Below are 19,713 nucleotides of genomic sequence, written 5' to 3' on the forward strand. Positions count from 1 at the left end.
AATCTCCCCAACAATCCTTTATTTTTTCGAGATGAAATGTTTTCCCCATGTTGTATAAAATGAGGGCACACAACTCTTGGTACAACTTGGTACTAACTGCCAGGAGTGGTCCATATGAGCCGACCATTTTGAAAGTCAAAAGAAGCTCTGCAGCAGCTGCGTTGTGTAAGATAAATTATAGCCCCATGGTCTGAATATAATACGCTGCCTTATACTGTTTAAATGGTCATGGAAGATCATAAAGACCCTTTTGTGACTTCAAATATTCTTCTATTTTACAATAAGCCTTCATTATTTATATATATATATATATATATATATATATATATATATATAAGCTTTGTATTAGTTATTGCTTACAATTCAGTCTCCTATACAAGGAAGGAAACATAACATATGAGCAGTTGGATGAGGTCCCAGGTGACATGGAGTAGCACATATGCGGATTTACCTGTGTGGTGTCTATAAATGTAAATTATATATAGGAAATATACTGAGGAGCAGCTTTTGCATTAAGGACAGGCACTTCCATTAATAATTAGAGGGGATTGATGTCAGGGCCTACTATTGTAGAGGTTTCAGCAGGGATATTGGTTATTGATCCAAAATTATTGGGGAGATTTATCAATCATCCTAAAACCCTATTATATGTATGAATCCAGCAGATCATCTACATACAAAAGAGCTGGTTTGTGATTGGTTGGTCTTGATACAAGTGAGCTGGCCTGTGATTGGTCGGTCTGGCTTGGCACCTGCACGGTATGTTTGTCTGTTGTCCTGACAACCAACCACTCAGCTGGAGCGACCGCCAGAGGAGGAGCTATTCTGTGATTTCTGAGCCGTACAAGTGCATTATTGTATTATTTGTTGCGTCTTAGTGTCTGTGTGTGTTGTTTGTTGTTGTGTGTCTGTGTGTCTGTGCTTTTATTTCAGGTAACACCTCACTTTCCGGTTATACCATCCTTTCCGGATCATCCAGTGGTAAGTCCTACTCTAAACTATATTATCCCTCATTAATATCGTCACATATTTCTGTCCAGTTACACATCCAGGGGGAGAATTATCAAAACCTGTTCAGAGGAAAAGTTGTCCAGTTGCCCATAGCAACCAATCAGATCTCTTCTTTCATTTTGGACAGGCCCTTTTTAAAATGAAAGAAGATATCTGATTGGTTGCTATGGGCAACTGGGCAAGTTTTCCTCTGCACAGGTTTTGATAAATCTCCCTCCCAATGTATATTATAGCTGTATATTGCTCCAACTGTAAATATATGTCTGAAATAATAGGTCATGAGACTGGCATGTGATGGGCACTAACTGGTCACAGCCTGGCACATATATCATCTTATTATTATATGAACTGGGCTCTATGGGGGAGATTTATCAAAATATTTGAAAGAAGCGATCCAATGGGTTGCTATGGGCAACTGCACCACTCTTCCTCTACATGTTGGAGAGCACTGCTTTAGGCTGGAAAAAAAATGCCCCCAAAATGCATTTGGGACAAAACTACCGCTGCCAGATGTTAGCTAGGAGTCAATAGGAAAATATGAAATTCCATACCTACATAGTGTTTTAAAGGATAACTCCTGGATGTAACAACTTATCCCCTATCCTAAGGTCGCGGGGGATCTGACAGCTGGATCTCCCGAACGGTGCCCCAGTTCTCAGCATGAATGGGGCGTGTTGACCACCACACAAAGCGGCGGCCGACACGCCCCTTCCGGGCAGCTCTATGGGAGAGCTGGAGCGCTGCTTTCGGCAATCTCCGGCTCTGCCATAGGACTGCATGGAGGGGGCGTGTCAGCCACAGGTTCGTGCTGTGGTCGAAAGGGCTTGTTTCATGCAGGGAGCCGGGGCTCCATGCGGGAGATAACGGAGGGCCCCAGTGGTCAGACCCCAGCGATCTAACACTTTACATAGGGGATAAGTTGTTACATCCCGGAGTTATCCTTTAATTTTTGGCATTACCTCACCCTTTAGTGGTGTTTTTTTGGGCTCAATGGAAACTTTTCAAAATCACTGCATTCACTAGCTATGTTGTTGTTTTTTTTTGTTTTTGTTTTTGTTTTTTTCCTTTTCTTAAAAAAATTGTGGTGTTACTCCTCTCATAGTCCTCTTTAGGTGGAAGAAAGGGCATTTTTCAATAGAATTCCTTGAGTCACATGATATAAGAATCAGTGCACCTCTCTCCCCCTTGCCATGTGTTCTATGTACAGTTAATTGTTTACATCAGAATTCTGGACCAGGCTGTAAATTTTGGTTTTGGTAATATTTTTTGTTTGTCAGGGGAGCAGATATATTAATACTATTGATTCTTGGACAGTGTAAAACTTTCAAAATCACCAAATTTATCACAGTAGCTGTATGATATAAATCTGGCACATCTTTAGACTGTCTAATATAAGTTAGTACAGTGGTCCCTCAAGTTACAATATTAATTGGTTCCAGGGCAACCATTGTATGTTGAAACCATTGTATGTTGAGACCATAACTCTATGGAAAGATGGTAATTGGTTCTGAAGCCTCCAAAATTTTATCCAAAAATAGGAAAAAGGGAGGAGTAAACAAAAATAGGTAGATAACTAATATAGATAAAGCAAGTCCTTACATATAAAAGTACGAAAGATCTGCTGGTTGCTGTAAATCACTGTCTATGTAGAGGACAGGAGCTTCTTCAGGGTCCTGTATAGTACACACAATGTCCAAAAAAAGTATCATGGAGTCGCCTTTACCTGGTGTCCAAAGGAGCAGCTAACCCTGGCACAGGTAAAGAGTAGTACAGAACATGTAATACCTCCCTGCACTGTAGAGGGTGCTATCGGACAGGAATTCAGTGCATGCACTTCAGTAACAAGGGTTTTTCCAGTAAAATATCCGTTCTGATTGGTCAGTTCTTCCAGCCATGTTGAGTCTGGATTCAAGTTAAAATGGTCCAGAAAATACTATTGTATGTTGAAACTATTGTATGTTGAGGCCATTGTAAGTTGAGGGATCACTGTATCAGTAGTTTAGTTTTACATACCATTTCTGCATTCTTTTGTTTAGCAATTTGTTTACTAACCACTTAGGGACCAAGGGCGTACAGGTACGCCTTCGCTCCCTGGTACTTAAGGACCAAGGGCGTTCCTGTATGCACGTGGGAATTTCGGTCCCCGCCGCGCACCGGGCGGGGACCGGACCGGGTTGACTACTGATATCTATCAGCAGGCACCCCGTGCAAATGCCCAGGGGGGTCCTGAGATCAACCCCCCCCCCCCATGTCGGCAATTGCCGCAAATCACTGGTGAATTCATACTGGTCTACGGTGACCCGGTTACCCGGAAATTAAGGGGGATCGGGGTTGTCCAAGACACCCACGATACTCCTGAAGGGATAGGAGTGAGGTGGCAGGGGGGGCACCCCTCCTATCCCTGCTATTGGTCGTTCAGAAGCAAAGACCAATAGCAGATCGGGGGCAGGGGGGGGGTTAACGTTCGGTTCCCCCATTCTGCCCACCCACAGTGGCCGGGCAGAACGGGGAACCGTCGGTGCACAGTGCCGGAGGTCCACTTACCCATCGGCAGCTGGCGGCGATCAGCGGCAGCGGGCGGGGATTGGTCGTTCAGAAGCGACGACCAGTAGCAGATCGGGGGCGGGGGTTAACGTAGGCTGGGCAGAACGGGGAACCGTCGGGGAACAGCGCCGGAGGTCCACCTACCCATCGGCAGCGGGCGGCGATCAGCAGCAGTGGGCGGGGATCGGTGGCGGCAGAGGACAGCGATGTGGCTCCCTGGATTCTACGGAAGCCGGTGAGTTGCCTAGCAACATCTGGAGGGCTACAGTTTGGAGATCACTGTGCAGCGGTCTCTAAACAGTAGCCCTCTAGATGTTCCAAAACTGCAAATCCCAGTATGCCCAAACAGCAAATAGCTGTCTCGGCATGCTGGGAGTTGTATTTGTGTACCTCCAGCTGTTGCATAACTACATCTCAGTTGTAGTTTTGAAACAGCTGGACTGGCACACTGGTTGGAAAATACTGAGTTAGGCAACAGAACCTAACTGAAGGGTTTCCAACCAGTGTGCCTCCAGCTGTTTCAAAAGTACAACTCCCAGCATGCACGGTCTGTCAGTACATACTGGGAGTTGTAGTTTTGAAACAGCTGGAGGTTTGCCCCTCCATATGAATGTACAGGGTACATTGACACGGGCGAGTTTATAGTGAGTTTCCTGAAGTTTGAGCTGCTGCAAATTTTTTGCCGCAGCGCAAACTCCTAGCTGGAAACTCACCATAAACCCGCCCGTGTGAATGTACCCTAAAAACATTACACTACAATACACTAACACATAATTAAGGCTAAAACACTACATATACACCCCCTTACACTGTCCCCCCAGTTTAGCAACCGCTCGAGGCACCCTGTTTGGGAATCACTGTGTGGATGTAAAATGCTCTGCGGGCGAACTACAATGCTCAGAAGAGAAGGAGCGCCATTGGGCTTTTGGAGAGAAAATTTGTCCGGAATTGAAGGCCACGTGTGTTTACAAAGCCCCCATAGTGCCAGAACAATGGACCCCCCCACATGTGACCCATTTTGGAAACTACGCCCCTCATGTAATGTAATAAGTGGTACAGTGTGCATTTACACCCCACAGGTGTCTGACAGATTTTTGGAACAGTGGTCTGTGAAAATGAAAAATGAAATTTTTAAATTGCATAGCCTACTGTTCCAAAGATCTGTCAAACGCTAGTGGGGAGTAAATACTCACTGCACCCCTTATTAAATTCTGTGAGGGGTGTAGTTTCCAAAATGGGGTCACATGAGGGGGGTCCCGCTGTTCTGGCACCACGGGGGGGCTTTGTAAACGCACATGGCCCCTGACTTCCATTCCAAACAAATTCTCTCTCTAAAAGCTCAATGGCGCTCCTCCTCTTCTGAGCATTGTAGTGCGCCAGCAAAGCACTTGATGTCCACACATGGGGTATTTCCATACTCAGAAGAAATGGGGTTACAAATTTTAGGGGTAATTTTCTCCTATCACCCCTTGCAAAAATTAAAAATTTACACGTCCAACTTTAACAAAAAGTCGTCAAACACCTGTGAGGTGTTGAGGCTCACTGTACCCCTTGTTACATTCCTTGAGGGGTGTAGTTTCCAAAATAGTATGCCATGTTATTTTTTTGCTGTTCTGGCACAATAGGAGCTTCCTAAATGGGACATGCCCCCCAAAAACCATTTCAGCAAAATTTGCTTTCCAAAAGCCAAACGTGACTCCTTCTCTTCTGAGCATTGTAGTTCACCCTCAGAGCATTTTACGTCCTAACATGGGGTATTTCCATACTCAGAAGAGAGGGGGTTACAAATTTTGGGGGGCATTTTCTCCCATTACGCTTTGTAAAAATTGTAAATTTGGGAAAAAAATTTGCACTTTAGTGAAAAATATAATTATTTTCATTTACGCATCCGAATTTAATGAAAAGCCGTCAAACACCTGTGGGGTGTTAAGGCTCACTGGATCCCTTTATACGTGTCTTGAGGGGTGTAGTTTCCAAAATGGTATGCCACATGGGGCGTTTTCTGCTTTCTGGTACCATAGGGGCTTCCTTAATGTGACATGACCCCAAAAAAACATTTCAGCAAAATTCACTCTCCAAAATCCCATTGTTGTTCCTTTCCTTCTGAGCCCTCTACTGCGCCTGCCGAACACTTGACATACACATATGAGGTATTTCCTTACTCAAGAGAAATTGGGTTACACATTTTAGGAAGATTTCTCTCCTTTTACCCCTTGTAAAAATTCAAAAACTGGGTCTACAAGAACATGCCAGTGTAAAAAATATAGATTTAGAATTTTCTCCTTCAATTTGCTGCTATTCCTGTGAAACACCTAAAGGGTTAACACACTTACTGAATTTCACTTTGAATACTTTGAGGGGTGCAGTTTTTATAATGGGGTCATTTGTGGGGTATTTCTAATATTAAGGCCCTTCAAAATCAACTTCAAATCTGAACTGGTCCCTGAAAATTCCAATTTAGAAAATTTTGTGAAAAATTGGAAAATTGCTGCTGAACTTTGAAGCCCTCTGATGTCTTCCAAAAGTAAAAACATTTCAACTTTATGATGCCAACATAAAGTAGACATATTGTATATGTGAATCAATATATAATTTATTTGGAATGTCTATTTTCCTTACAAGCAGAGAGCTTCAAAGTTAGAAAAATGCTAAATTTTCAATTTTTGCATCAAATTTTGGAAATTTTTCACCAAGAAATTATGCAAGTATCGAAAAAATTTACCACTAACATAAAGTATATTTTGTCAGGAAAAAAACAGTCTTGGAATCAGAATGAAAAGTAAAAGCATCCCAGAGTTATTAATGCTTAAAGTGACAGTGGTCAGATGTTCAAAAAACGCTCTGGTGCTTAAGGTGAAAATTGGCTTGGTCCCTAAGGGGTTAAAATGCAAAAAAAAAATTTCCATAGTGTATCTACCCCATGTGAACATACCCTATCAGGACAGGTATAAGAGCTTTGTCCTGTAATAAGCCAAGCAACCCAGTGATCACATGATTGGGAGAGATATTCAGCCATTGGAAGTAACAATGAAGGTTCCCAGAGTGGACATGTTTCATGTGCAGACTATTGTATAGGGGTCAAGTAGTAAAAGGATCCACTGCCACCTTATAGGCAGCTTCCTACTGCCCATTAGATTGCATGTAATAATACATCTCATAGCTTACAGATACTGTTGGGTTGTTAGAGGAACATGAGGGGGAGCTCTATGAAAGGCCGACATGCTGTTCTTATGCAGGTGACCTCTGCTTTCTGTGTCCAACCCTGAAGGTTCCTATTGATGACAACAAGAAACAGAAATCAACAAAACACTGGTGCAGAAAATACATAGAAAAATCCTCATATTTTTTTATCATACAAATAGTAATGTGGTAAATATATAAAGAATAATTGTATATGTCAATCACTAATCAATCAGGTTATATGAATATTGTGCAGGAATATGTCTTTACTGTTTACAGAACGAGTCAATAAGCTGACCTCTGTCTCTTTTTTTGGAGATGGAGCGCCACACTTTTGAAAGGACACCCCACTATGACTACACGGATGACGAGGTAAATCTCATGTTTGTGTTGACTTTCATTAATCCTATAGTTGTGAATAATAATTGCTCTGTTAAAGTGAATCTTCTCCTGAATCATCTCCATACAAGGTGTAGAATCTGCAGATCTTTGCATTTAGGTGCTAGAGGGATAAGATTACCCATACATTTAGTTTTGATGATCGCCTGTGTTACCAGCTGAAGAGTCAAACAGTTGGTGCTAAGTTTCAGCAGCATCTCCTCCCTCCTCTGTTTTGTCGGATTAAGGAACTGAGTAGTGACGTGGGCTGTCAATCATGCCGAGGGGACATTACTGCACCCAGAGCGGCGAGACTAGATAAGTATAGCTCCCGTCTAGGGGGCTACTTACAGGGCTGCTGGGGGGGGGGGGGGACTTACAAACTGCAAATCCTCCCCATCCCTGTGGACAGAAATGTCCTCCGGGGATGGTGCAGATGAAGATATTACTACACTGCTCAAAAAAATAAAGGGAACACTTAAATAACACAATTGCACTCCAAGTCAATAACATTTCTGTGAAATCACACTGTCCACTCAGGAAGAACACTGATTGACAATCAATTTCACATGCTTTTGTGCAAATGGAACAGACAACAGGTGGAAATTATAGGCAATTAACAAAACACCCCCAATAAAGGAGCGGTTCTGCAGGTGGTGACCACAGACCACTTCTCAGTTCCTATGCTTCCTGGCTGATGTTTTGGTCACTTTTGAATGCTGGCGGTGCTTTCCTTCTGGTGGTAGCATGAGACTGAGTCTACAACCCACACAAGTGGCTCAGGTAGTTCAGCTCTTCCAGGATGGCACATCAATGTGAGCTGTGGCAAGAAGGTTTGCTGTGTCTGTCAGCGTAGTGTCCAGAGCATGGAGGCGCTACCAGGAGACAGGCCAGTACATCAAGAGACATGGAGTAGGAGGGCAACAACCCAGCAGCAGGACCGGTACCTCGGCCTTTGTGCAAGGAGGAGCAGGAGGAAAACTGCCAGAGCCCTGTAAAACGACCTCCAGCAGGCCACAAATGTGCATGTGTTTACTCAAACGGTCAGAAACAGACTCCATGAGGGTGGTATTAGGGCCCGACATCCACAGGTGGGGGTTGTGCTTACCAGAAAATACCAAGATTGGCAAATGCGCCACTGTTGCCCTGTGCTCTTCACGGATGAAAGCAGGTTCACACTTAGCACATGTGACAGACTGCATTCTAAAAAAAAAAAAAAAAAAATGTGGCTGTGACAGGGGGAAAATAGCCTAAAAGGCCATACGAACCCAGCCTTGGTCCCCCGCAGCTCCTGTGTGTCTCCTGGTCCCCTGATCTTCTCTTTTCTTCCTGCCTTTGAGACAGGCAATTAGTCCAGGACTTGCTCGCTCAGCCAATAACTGGCTGTCAGAGGACACTACTGTGAAGAAGAAAGATCGGGGGACCTAACCGGGGCGAAACAAAGCTGGGGTGGACCAACAGGGCATTGGGCTAGATATATATCTATCTATATTTTTTTTTTCCTGCCCCAGCAGCATATGATTCATTTTTTTTTTTTTTAGAAAACATTGGAATACCCCTTTAATATTTAAAGGGGAACTCCGGTGGAAAAATTATGTTTTCAAATCAATTGATGCTATAAAGTTAAACAGTTTTGTAAATTACTTCTATTTAAAAATCTTAACCCTTCTAGTACTTATCAGCTGCTGTATACTACAGATATACTACAGAGAAATTTGTGAAATTCTTCACAGTCTGACAAGTCCAGTCTGTCCATGTTAGGGACTGTCCAGAGCTGGAGAGGTTTTCTATGGGATTATGCTTCTAATCTGGACAGTTCCTGACATGGACAGTTGTGTCAACAGAGAGCACTGTGGTCAGACTGGAAATAACTACACAAACTTCTCTGTAGTATATCTGTAGTATACAGCAGCTGATAAGTACTAGAAGGATTACAAATCTGTTAAACTTTCTGGCACCAGTTGATTTGAAAACATTTGTTTTCCACTCTTTAAAGGTCTAACACATTGATAGGCTGCGCTCTTTCACTTTAATGGAACTGCCCTGCATTATCATTCACAGCTGCCTATATGGACAACCTGCTAATCCTGTAGACATAATGAAGAAGATGAGAAAGATGACCAGTTGCCCATTGCAACCAATTAGATTGCATCTTCAATTTTTGAACAGGCCTCTGAAAAATAAAAGAAGCACTCTGATTGGTTGTAAGGGCAACTGGTAAACTTTTCCTAGACATAGGTTTTGATAACATTTCCCCCATGGTGTTCAGGGAGCATCCCAACCATCAAATATTGGTGGCCTTTCCTAAAGACAGGCCATCGACATTTACCTCTTAGTGGAGAGTAATAACACTACAGGTTATGGATACTAGATTCAAAAGGACAGAACGTTGGTTCAGGGATTTATTCTGATGCCATATTTGGAATCAGGAAGGAACATTTCCACCTGGTATTGGGCAATTGGCATGAGCCTTATAAGGTTTTTTTTTGCCTTCCTCTGGATCAACACAGTAGTGACACAATAGGCATATAGGTTGAACTTGATTAACTTTTTTTTTTTAATCTTTTTTCAATTGTGGGGAAGATTTATTAAACCTGTGCAGAGGAAACATTTACCAGTTTCCCATAGCAACAAATCAGGTTGCTCCTTTCATTTTTATAAAAGCCTCTGAAAAAGAAAAAAAAGAAATCTAATTGGTTGCTATGGGCAACTGGTCAACTTTTCCTCTGCACAGATTTTGACACATCTCCTCCTTTCTAAGTATCTGTCCCCCAAAATAGAGCCTAAAATCCTGAATCCTGGATGTTTGATGCCATCTTTTCAAAAAGGCAATGTTGAAATCTATGTTGATATTTATTTCTTTATTTTTCTTAGTACCTAATATGATAGATTTACCAAGACCAGCAATTCATAACAGATGTAAAGTAAACTATCTACAGCCAACCCATACACAATGTATAGAGAGGCAGAGCACATACATGACTGCCTTTCCATGCTCGATATCACAGGTGGTCCCAACAATGAGACCCCTGCAATCATACTGCATACTTATCCCCCATTCTGGGAATAGGGTATACATCTTAACCTCTTAAGGACGCAGGGCGTATGGATACGCCCTGCATTCCGAGTCCTTAAAGACGCAGGGCGTATCCATATGCCCGTGGGAATTTCGGTCCCCACCGTTAGCCGGTTGGAGAGCGGAGCCGGATGCCTGCTGAAATCTGCCCGCCCCTGGTTGTCAAGGGGCTCTGGAAAGAAGATGGAGGCCGTACCTGCAGGAGAAGATGCCTGGGGACCTGGGATCTTCGCTTGAGCCTGCAGGATCCTGATCAGGTAGGGAATCCACAGTGGGGGGGTGGAATTGAAAGTGAAAGTAAATCGATCTTTACTGTGGCAACCACTAGGGGGGCCAAACTGCAACTCCCAGCATGCCCAGAGAGCCAAAGGCTGTCTGGGCATGCTGGGAGTTGTAGTTTTGCAACATCTGGAGGGTCACAGTTTGGAGACCACTGTTACAGTGGTACCCAAACAGTAGCCCTCCAGATGTTGCCAAACTACAACTCTCAGCATGCCTCGACTGCCCAGGCATGCTGGGAGTTGTAGTTCTGTAACATCTGTCCCTTCAGATTTAGTAATTTTCATGACATTTTTGAAAATTGCTGCTCTACTTTGAAGCCCTCTAATTTTTTCAAAAAGCAAAAATATGTCCATTTTATGATGCCAACATAAAGTGGACATATTGTGTTTGTGAAGAAAAATAAAATGTATCTGGAATATCCATTTTCCTTACAATTAGAGAGCTTCAAAGTTAGAAAAATGCAAAATTTTCTAAATTTTCATGAAATTTTGGGATTTTTCACCAAAAAAGGATGCAAGTAACGCCGAAAATTTACCCCCAAAATAAAGTAGAATATGTCACGTAAAAACAATCAGAATCAGAATATTCGGTAAAAGCGTTTTCGCGTTATTAATTTGTAAAGTGACGGTGGTCAGAATTGCAAAAAAGGGCTCAGTCCTTAAGGTGAAAAAGGGCTGCGTCCTTAAGGGGTTAATAATGGGACAAACCCTTTAGGGTCTATTCACACAGCAGAATTTCCACACCAATTCCGCTTCCTTGGGTGGTTTCTGGCTTGTGGATTTTATGCGGAATTTGTGCTTAATCTGTGCAGAAATTCAGAAGTGTTAATGGGAGAGAGGAATCCCATAGAAGTCTATTGGGCTTTCATTTGAGGCAGAATTCCACAAGCGCAAATTCTGCTGTGTGAATAGACCCTTAGGCTATAATTCCACTTGGGATTTTGTGCAAAATTGCCCCCATTCTGTCGCACAGAGTTTTTTGCCTTGAAAAAGCGCTGCAGCCAGATTTCAATAAGGAACTGCAAAATGCTAGGTCCACTTGCCATTTTTGAGTTTGGCATTTTATAAATCTTTTTGGCTCAGTGGGTGATTTTCAAAAACGACCTCATGTTGAAAACATGGCGTTTTTCGAGCAAATCTGATTTATCTGCGAAGGCACGGATGCTGACCGCTGTGATTGGCCATACAGTACCGGCCAATCACCGGCAAACATGAATAAGTTATGTGAAGTTCTGTTCACATCACTGGCCGGAGTACGGTACAGTGCAGGGATGTGGAGCGGTGTTGCGTGTCACCTGCTTCTCATGACTAGAAATTATGATCACAATGGGTCTCAGGAGTGAGACCCGCTGTGATCTGTCACTTAGTGCAGGTACTACTGCTCCCAACATTGAACAGACTCTGTAGTACCACAATAATCACGCACATATAGTTGATATCGGATTTTACACTGTATTTATTAAAAATATCATTATTAAAATACATCAAAAACATTATTAATAAAAAGTTTTAGAAATTAAGATAAAAATATATATTATTTTTACAATTACATGGACCCTTTATCCATTTGGGCTATTGCCGGCTACATTTTCACGTCCCTGACCGCTCACATCAATCATTACCTGATTGAAAATGTAAAAAACTTTTTGTCATAAAAAAGAAATACTTAATTCCCTACAAATTTTCCCATCCCTACTTCTTCATTTTAAATTTTTTTTCTCTTGTACCAAACTAAATTTGTTAAAATACACCCACAAGGAATCTGCCAAAAGGTAAAAACACCTGAAAAAACACCTGAAAAAAATCAGTGGCAGTTTTTCATGCATTTTTTCTGGTGTTTTTTTAGCCTAAAAAAGACACCAGTACAAAGCTTTAGTGTAATTCTAGCCTTAGGCTTCGTCCTATAGATTATTACTTAGATAAGATACAAATAAAGACATTTGATAGGGGAAATGAGTAAAACAAGATCATTTTATTTCATCATAATGTATAGATATAATACATTACGCCATAATATGTTTAATGAGCTGAATAAAACTAAGTTTAATCTGTTCTGTTCTAGGTCTTTGAGATGAACAGAAGGGCCATAGACATTATCACAGCGTTCCAGGAAGAAGTAAGTGACATTGGAGATAATCAAATTTGTTATATAAAAGTATACATATAAAGTTTAGTAGGCATTCAGGGGATTCATCAATTGTGATATTTTTGTTGATTTGTGAAAAAGGCAAATAATTGCACAATTTGTGCACTAACTGCAGATGTGTGATTATTTGCTGTTTAAGACGGTACTTGCTAAAGGGGTGTGACCTATTGAAAAGGGGTGTGGTTGCTCACCGTTTACACTGCCAGCCTAAACTGCTGCTAAGATCTCCCCTTGCTCAGAGCTGGCGGAGATATCATCATGGGTGCACAGGTTTACTGGACTTATATAGAGGTGTCTGCTTCTTCATAAATCCAGGGAGCCTGTGCGCTGGCAGGGAAGCCTGTGCGCTGGCAGGGAAGCCTGTGTGCTGACAGGGGAGCCCATACGCTGACAGGGGTGCCTGTGCACTGGCAGGGAAGCCCGTACGCTGACAGGAGAGCCCGTACGCTGACAGGAGAACCCGTACGCTGACAGGGGAGCCTGTGCGCTGGTGGGGGGAGCCCGTACGCTGGCAGGGGAGCCCGTGCGCTGACAGGGGAGCCTGTGCGCTGGCAGGGAAGCCCGTACGCTGACAGTAGAGCCCGTACGCTGACAGGGGAGCCTGTGCGCTGGTGGGGGGAGCCCGTACGCTGGCAGGGGAGCCTGTATGCTGATGAGGCTTCATAAATGCCCCCTAGATTATGTTATGGCAGATTTTACCAGTTTTGATGAATGTGTCAGTAATCTTATGTCTATGTAGCTAACCCTAATAGACCCCAAATATCTGTGCACACAGTATAAATGACCTGCACCATTGTTTCCATCGATGAAACTGGCACCAGAGGTTCCTCTTTCCTAGGATATATCAAGCTTATTTACCCAGCCCAAAGAACTGTCCAGAGTAGAAGAACCTTCATTCCTCATATCCCATGGTGCCATAAGGAATTTTAGGAACTCATACAGCCACAGCGTCTGTCCCTCCGTCCCTCCCTCCTCCCTTCCAAAAGCAATAGTCCAAAAAACTACTTTTTTAACCTCTTAAGGACCCTTGATATACGCGTATGTCATGACACCCTGGTACTTAAGGACCAGGACCCATGACGTATGCGTACGTCATGGAGTATTCCGGTCCCCGCAGCGCGCCGGGCGGGGATCGGACCGGGATGCCTGCTGAAATCCTTCAGAACCCCCCCCCCCCCCCATGTCGGCGAACGCGGCAACTCGCAAGTGAATTCACACTTGCGATTTGTGCAATTACGGGTCTATGGTGACCCGGAATATAAGGGGGATTGCGATCCCCCTGAAGGGATAGGAGTGAGGTGGCAGGGGTGCCACCCCTCCTATCCCTGCTATTGGTCGTATAGAAGCGACGACCAATAGCAGATCGGGGGCGGGGGGGGGGGTTACTTTCGGTTTCCCCATTCTGCCCACCCACAATAGGCGGGGCAGGACGGAGAAACAGACAGGGACCGGCGCCGAAGGTCACTTACCGATCTGCGGAGGCTGCGGGCGACGGTGATCGGTGGGCAACGATGTTGTGCGGCTGGCTCCCTGGATCCTAGGGGAAGCCGATGAGTTGCCTAGCAACATCTGGAGGGCTACAGTTTGAGACCACTATACAGTGGTCTCAAAACTGTAGCCCTACAGATGTTACAAAACTACAGTTTTGGAGTTGTAGTTTTGCAACAGCTGGAGACACACTGGTTTGAAAATACTGAGTTAGGTAACAGAACCTAACTGAAGGTTTTCCAACCAGAGTGTCTCCAGCTGTTGCAAACGTACAACTCACAGCATGCACGGTCTGTCAGTACATGCTGGGAGTTGTAATTTTGAAAAAGCTGGAGGTTTGACCCCCCCCCCCCCCCCCCCCCCCCCCCATGTGAATGTACAGGGTACATTCACACGGGCAGGTTTACAGTAAGTTTCCTGCTTGAAGTTTGAGCTGCAGAGCAAACTCCTAGCTGGAAACTCACCGTAACCCGCCAGTGCGAATGCACCCTAAAAACACTACACTACACTAACACATAATGAAGGGTAAAACACAACATATACACCCCCTTACACTGTTCCCCCCCCCCCCCCCCCCCCAATAAAAATGAAAAACGTATTGTATGACAGTGTTTCCAAAACGGAGCCTCCAGCTGTTGCAAAACAACAACTCCCAGCATTTCCGGACAGCCACTGACTGTCCAGGCATGCTGGGAGTTTAGCAACAGCTGGAGGCACCCTTTTTGGGAATCACTGGTGTAGAATACCCCTATGTCCACCCCTATGCAATCCCTAATTTAGTCCTCAAATGCGCATGGAGCTCTCTCATTGCAGAGCCCTGTCGTATTTCAAGGTATCAGTTTAGGGTCACATATGGGGTATTTCCATGCAGCTAAAGCAGGACGAAATTGCTTTCTGACATCAAGTTAGACTACATTCACACCACTATTTTTATCATACGTTTGCCAGATCACCTGTAGAAATTTCAAAGTTGGCCACTGCCGTATCCCCGCCAGACCCACGCCACATCTCATTCTCATTTTTGAGACTGGAGTCAGATAGTGACTTTGGTCGGCTCATTTTTGCACCGCATCAGTTTTATTGCCGGACTTAAACCGCAACATTCCATGGTTTTTCCGTCCAGCAACAAAACCAGATTTTGTTGTGAAAAATGATCTGACCAGAGTCACTATCTAACTCCAGTTGGCTCATGCAAATCAATGAGACAGGTCTGTCGAGGATACAGCAGCGGACGGTTTTGAAATTTCCGGCGATCCGGCGACTGTATGAAGAAATCGTGGTGTGAATGTTCCCTCTGTGATCATTTTTCCAGAAGGGGCGATTTCCCCATGGACACCCATGCTTGCACTATAGATCTACAATAAAGCTGTGAATTATAATGCACAGAAGAAAGTGCTGAACTTTTCCCAAAGGAATCCTACAAATATTTACAGGCATATTTAAAGTTGTGAATAAACCGGGCTATTCACAAAACGTAAATCCTCAATTCCAGCCACCAGCCAATTGCATAAGGTCTAAAATACATAGAGCATATAATAACACTGCCAGTGAAGAGACGTAGTAATAAAAGGGGAGACCAAATTTAGGGAATACACTTGCTTTAAAAGATGTGTCTTTAGGGCATGTTTGAAACTGAGGAAGATGGGTATAAGCCTGATGGTCCGAGGTATTGCATTACAGAGAACTGGTGCAGCACAAGCAAAGTCTTAGAGGTGGAATTGAGGGGTTCAGATTAACCCCTTAAGGACCGGAGGTTTTTCCGTTTTTGCATTTTCGTTTTTTGCTCCTTGCCTTTAAAAAATCATAACTCTTTCAAATTTACACCTAAAAATCCATATGACGGCTTATTTTTTGCACCACCAATTCTACTTTGTAATGACGTCAGTCATTTTGCCCAAAAATCTATGGTGAAGCGGGAAAAAAAATCATTGTGCGACAAAATTTTAAAAAAAACGCTGTTTTGTAACTTTTGGGGGCTTCCGTTTCTACGTAGTACATTTTTCGGTAAAAATGACACCTGATATGTATTCTGTAGGTCCATACGATTAAAATGATACCCTACTTATATAGGTTTGATTTTGTCGGACTTCTGGAAAAAATCATAACTACATGCAGGAAAATTAATACGTTTAAAATTGTCATCTTCTGACCCCTATAACTTTTTTATTTTTCCGTGTATGGGGCGGTATGAGGGCTCATTTTTTGCGCCGTGATCTGAAGTTTTTAACGGTACCATTTTTGCATTGATAGGACTTATTGATCGCTTTTTATTCATTTTTTCATGATATAAAAAGTGACCAAAAATGCACTATTTTGGACTTTGGAATTTTTTTGCGCGCACGCCATTGACCGTGCGGTTTAATTAACGATATATTTTTATAATTCGGACATTTCCGCACGCGGCGATACCATTTATGTTTATTTTTATTTTTATTTACACTGTGTTTTTTCTTTTATGGGAAAAGGGGGGTGATTCAAACTTTTAATAGGGAAGGGGTTAAATGATGTTTATTCACTTTTTTTTTGCACTTTTTTTTTGCAGTGTTATAGGTCCCATAGGGACCTATAACACTGCACACACTGATCTTTTACATTGATCACTGGTTTCTCATAAGAAACCAGTGATCGATGATTCTGCCGCATGACTGCTCATGCCTGGATCTCAGGCACTGAGCAGTCATTCGGCGATCGGACAGCGAGGAGGCAGGTAGGGGCCCTCCCGCTGTCCTGTCAGCTGTTCGGGATGCCGCGATTTCACCGCGGCTATCCCGAACAGCCCACTGAGCTAGCCGGCATGCTTTCGGTTTCACTTTAGACGCGGCGTTCAACTTTGAACGCCGCGTCTAAAGGGTTAATAGCGCGCGGCACAGCGATCAATGCCGCGCGCTATTAGCCACGGGTCCCGGCCGTTGTTAGAGGCCGGGCCCGACCCGCTATGACGCGGGGCCACGCCGTGGCCCCGCGTTATAGATCGGGAGTGGACACATGACGTTCCAGTACGTCATGTGTCCTTAAGGGGTTAAAGAAGATGTTAACTTTAGATCATTTCACTACTTATTAGCTGCTGAATATTACAGAGGAAATTCTTTTCTTTTTGGAACACAGTGCTCTCTGCTGACATCATGTCCACAGTGCTCTCTGTTGACATTTCTGTCCATTTTAGGAACTGTCCAGAGCAGCATATGTTTTCTATGGGGATTTTCTCCTACTCTGGACAGTTTTTAAAATGGACAGAGGTGTCAGCAGAGAGCACTGTGGTCATGACGTTAGCAGAGAGCTCTATGTAAGAAAATAATTTCCTCTGTAGTATTCAGCAGCTAATAAGTACTGGAAGGATTAAGATTTTTTTTAATAGAAGTAATTTACAAATCTGTTTAACTTTCTGGCACCAGTTGATTAAAAAAAAAAGTTTTCCACCGGAGTATCCCTTTAAGATCACATAACAGCTGTAGAGAAAGATGAATCTGGCAGTGGCATTTAGGATGGACTGGAGAGGGAGAGTTTAGAGAAGGGAAGGCCTATTAGTAAAGAGTTTCAGTAGTCCAGGTGGGAATGAATTAAAGCATCCACAATAGTTTTGGTTGTTTCAGCAGTAAATGAGGGGTGCGTGGAAGACAGATCTGAGTCTACCATAACTTCAAGACAGCGGGTTTACTGTCCAGGAGTAATGGTTGTACCACTCACCGAGATGGAGATGTCAGGTTTAGGTAGATTAAATGGAGGAAATACAAGAAGTTCTGTAATAGAAAGATTTCTTTTCAGGAATAGGGAGGACACAATGTTAGAGACAGCAAAGAGAAAGTTGCTGGTGTTCTGTAGGAGTGCGGGGGTGATGATACGGGAAGAGGTAGAGAGCTGTATGTCATCAGCGGAGAGATGGTACTGGAGTTCAAATCTACTGAGGAGAAGGCCCAGGAAGGGTCCCTGAACCCCAACAACAAGAGCAGCAGGGAAATAGCTAGAGATAGGGATTGATACACCGAAGGAGCGTTCACGGAGGTAGGAAACAAAAACCAGGAGAGAGAGGAATCTTTAAGAACAATGGAGTGGAGTATAGCAAGAAGTAATTGGTGATCTACAGTGTCAAATGCTGCATAGAGATCAAGAAGAATCAGTAGAGAGAATTGCTATTAGATTTAACCATAAGACATAATTAGTGACTTCGGTTAAGCCAGTTTCTGTGGAGAATGGGGAATGTAATCCAGACAGTAAGGGGTCAAGGAGAGAGTTCCTGGAGAGATAATGGATTAGGTGGGAATAGACCAAGCATTCCAGGAGTTTGGAGATGAAGTGGAGAGACAGGTCAATAGTTAGCTGCACAGGATCCAGAGATGTTTTCTTCAGAAATGGGGTTATGACAGAATGTTTGAAGGAGGAATGAAAGATTTTAGTTATGTGATTGGTGATGGCAGGGGAGAGAATGCGGTAACACGGTGAGAGGATGTACCTGTATATACTTTCATGTACTGATTCATAGCACTATATACATGTATATAGCATCATGTACCTGTATATTACATCACCTACCTGTATATACCACCATTGAACTTTATATTTCATCACCTACCAGTACAAACCACCATGTAGATAGCAGCGTATGCCTGTGCAGCTGGCTTTTTTGGGGGTAGGGGTGTGCTGATACAGGACTTCACCAGGGGCACAATGGACACTATAGTGCCCCACACAGTAGTTAGATCTCAGTATAGTGTCCCTCACAGGAGATTGTAGGGATGTACTGATATTGGTATCAGTCAGGATATAGGTATGAACTTCGTATACTCGTGCAAATGTCCCTGCTAACATATGATGTAGATATAAGAAAGGCTTTCTTCACAACGGTCACATGGGTTCAGTTTTAAAGACATGATGAATATGAAGGATTTGTTATAATCTAGTTTCTAAAAGATCTTCTAAATAGAATTACACAGAATGCTGCAGTATTCTAGAAGACAGAGACTACGTGCGCTCTTTTCTTATAGATATTTTCTTTATTAATAGATAAGCCCTTCAATACATAAGTATGTTCTGAATACCTACATTAGATTGAAGTAACAATAACTTATTTCTGTTTTATTTTTCATGTGGACAGAACAGAGAACAGGAACTAAGGATCACCCAATACTATGTAAGTGATATAACAAATAACCATATTAGCTCCTTATAGACAGAGGCAATTTTCATTTTTTTGCAGTTTCAGTTTTTCCTCCTCTCTTCTTATAGTCATAAAAATGTTTCATAAAATATGCTGGGAAACAAAAAATTTATTTTAAGGTGAAAACGAACACAAATTTTTTTTTTTTTTTTATCTGAGTTGGGGGTGCTATTTTTTATACATTGTTTATTATGCTCGTTAACTGACATGTTATGTTGATGCTTTTAAAATGTACACATATGCTTAAAGAGGTAATCCAGGGAAGTATATATATATATATATATATATATATATATATATATACATATATATATATACATATATATATATATATATATATATATATATACATATAGTCCAACAGGAAGCATGAAGCGGCACTCCAGCGATTTCAAGATAAGAAAAAGTTACTTTATTCACCCATAGTGCTACATTTCGACCCTCTCAATGGAGTCTT

The 19,713-nt window shown here is 42.8% G+C and overlaps 1 protein-coding gene across 19 annotated transcripts in view; it reads left to right on the forward strand.

Annotated features, from left to right (window-relative positions):
* The first annotated feature begins 338 nt into the window (after positions 1 to 338).
* The window catches only part of LOC130340261 (golgin subfamily A member 6-like protein 22), a 548,567-nt gene continuing 529,192 nt past the window's right edge, over positions 339 to 19,713 (forward strand). For 5 of the 19 annotated variants that reach the window (XR_008880418.1, XM_056554161.1, XM_056554160.1 and 2 more), the window contains exons 1-5: positions 339 to 981; positions 7,054 to 7,107; positions 10,357 to 10,446; positions 12,533 to 12,586; positions 19,194 to 19,229. Coding sequence is in view for 13 of the 19 variants with exons in the window: in XM_056554161.1 (XP_056410136.1) it covers positions 7,054 to 7,107; positions 10,357 to 10,446; positions 12,533 to 12,586; positions 19,194 to 19,229 (234 nt within the window). In the remaining 6 variants the exon portion in view is untranslated. Of the gene's footprint in view, positions 982 to 7,014; positions 7,108 to 10,356; positions 10,447 to 12,532; positions 12,587 to 19,193; positions 19,230 to 19,713 lie in introns of all 19 variants that reach the window. The other 14 variants (XR_008880419.1, XR_008880421.1, XR_008880423.1 and 11 more) reach the window with 7 other exon arrangements.

The sequence above is a fragment of the Hyla sarda genome, unplaced genomic scaffold (genome assembly GCF_029499605.1).
Source record: "Hyla sarda isolate aHylSar1 unplaced genomic scaffold, aHylSar1.hap1 scaffold_58, whole genome shotgun sequence".
Lineage (NCBI taxonomy): Eukaryota > Metazoa > Chordata > Amphibia > Anura > Hylidae > Hyla > Hyla sarda.